A 982-nucleotide genomic window follows, 5' to 3' on the forward strand; every position below is an offset into this window, starting at 1 on the left:
TCAAGCAATTTCATGTCTGTTAGTAAATATTAGAGTATATTTTCACAGAACGAGGCATCCGGAGATTTAAGGTTATGGATGGCAAATAGAATTAGAGGTAGAATAAGCCAGTAACTGGATCCATTTAGATGTGAGAGAAATCCTCTTAGATTTCATCCTTAGACGTGATGATAAAACCCATGTTAACCTCGAGACCGTAATAATAAATAAATCAAGTTTGTTTATTGTGATCTGGCTTATATCCTGTGTCCTTCAATTCCGAATACTTTAAAGTTTACTCTCATAGTTACATTATGCCATGATTTCTTTAAATCATGACCTTAGACGATATTTCATTTAGTTGTGGTCCGCTAACTGCATCCAGTGCAATTTGTTTGCGTCTCTTTGCTTATTGCGACGGCTATGACTGTAACATACCTACCACTATTGATCTGCTAGCCTCTACCTATCTATATGACTGGAACAACACATATAGTACTTTGATGCCTTAGCACCAGCTCAGCATAGAATACTATACTGGACAAATGAAATAACTTGAAAGTGAACTTACTAATATGAAACTTACTTCTACTGCTAATACTAGTTTTAATGCCATCGAAATCTAAATACTACAAAAATAATTATATTCCACATAACAGTGAAGTATGGCTGTAATTTAGCATATGAAATCTTTGGTAAAAGCTTCCCACTGTGAATTCTAACTAGTTTATTGCTTAACTGATGCAGTGGAATTTGTGTCCAAGAAATTGAAGTCTTCTGTTTTGTCCTTCTATGAGAAGTGACCGTTAGGTAGAAGTATGGGTAGTATGATGCTATTCCTTGCGTAACCGGTCGGATGAAGTTCTGCCCTTGGGTTGCTGAATATGGTCCCGCCCCTTTCCTCAGAGCAGAGGTATATAAAGGTCGTCTTGACCTGTGATGCTACCATTGGTCTCTCCGAACCCATCCAACATGAAGACTGTACGTAAAGAGAATCTTGTTC

At 37.3% G+C, this 982-nt stretch overlaps 1 protein-coding gene across 1 annotated transcript in view; it reads left to right on the forward strand.

Annotated features, from left to right (window-relative positions):
* The first annotated feature begins 858 nt into the window (after positions 1-858).
* Positions 859-982, forward strand: part of LOC119593748 (cuticle protein AM/CP1114-like) — a 582-nt gene continuing 458 nt past the window's right edge. Inside the window, exon 1 of the mRNA XM_037942761.1 lies at positions 859-960. Coding sequence (XP_037798689.1) covers positions 919-960 — 42 coding nt within the window. The 5' untranslated portion in view covers positions 859-918. The remainder of the gene's footprint in view (positions 961-982) is intronic.

This window comes from Penaeus monodon, chromosome 32, assembly GCF_015228065.2.
Source record: "Penaeus monodon isolate SGIC_2016 chromosome 32, NSTDA_Pmon_1, whole genome shotgun sequence".
NCBI classification, from domain to species: Eukaryota; Metazoa; Arthropoda; class Malacostraca; order Decapoda; family Penaeidae; genus Penaeus; species Penaeus monodon.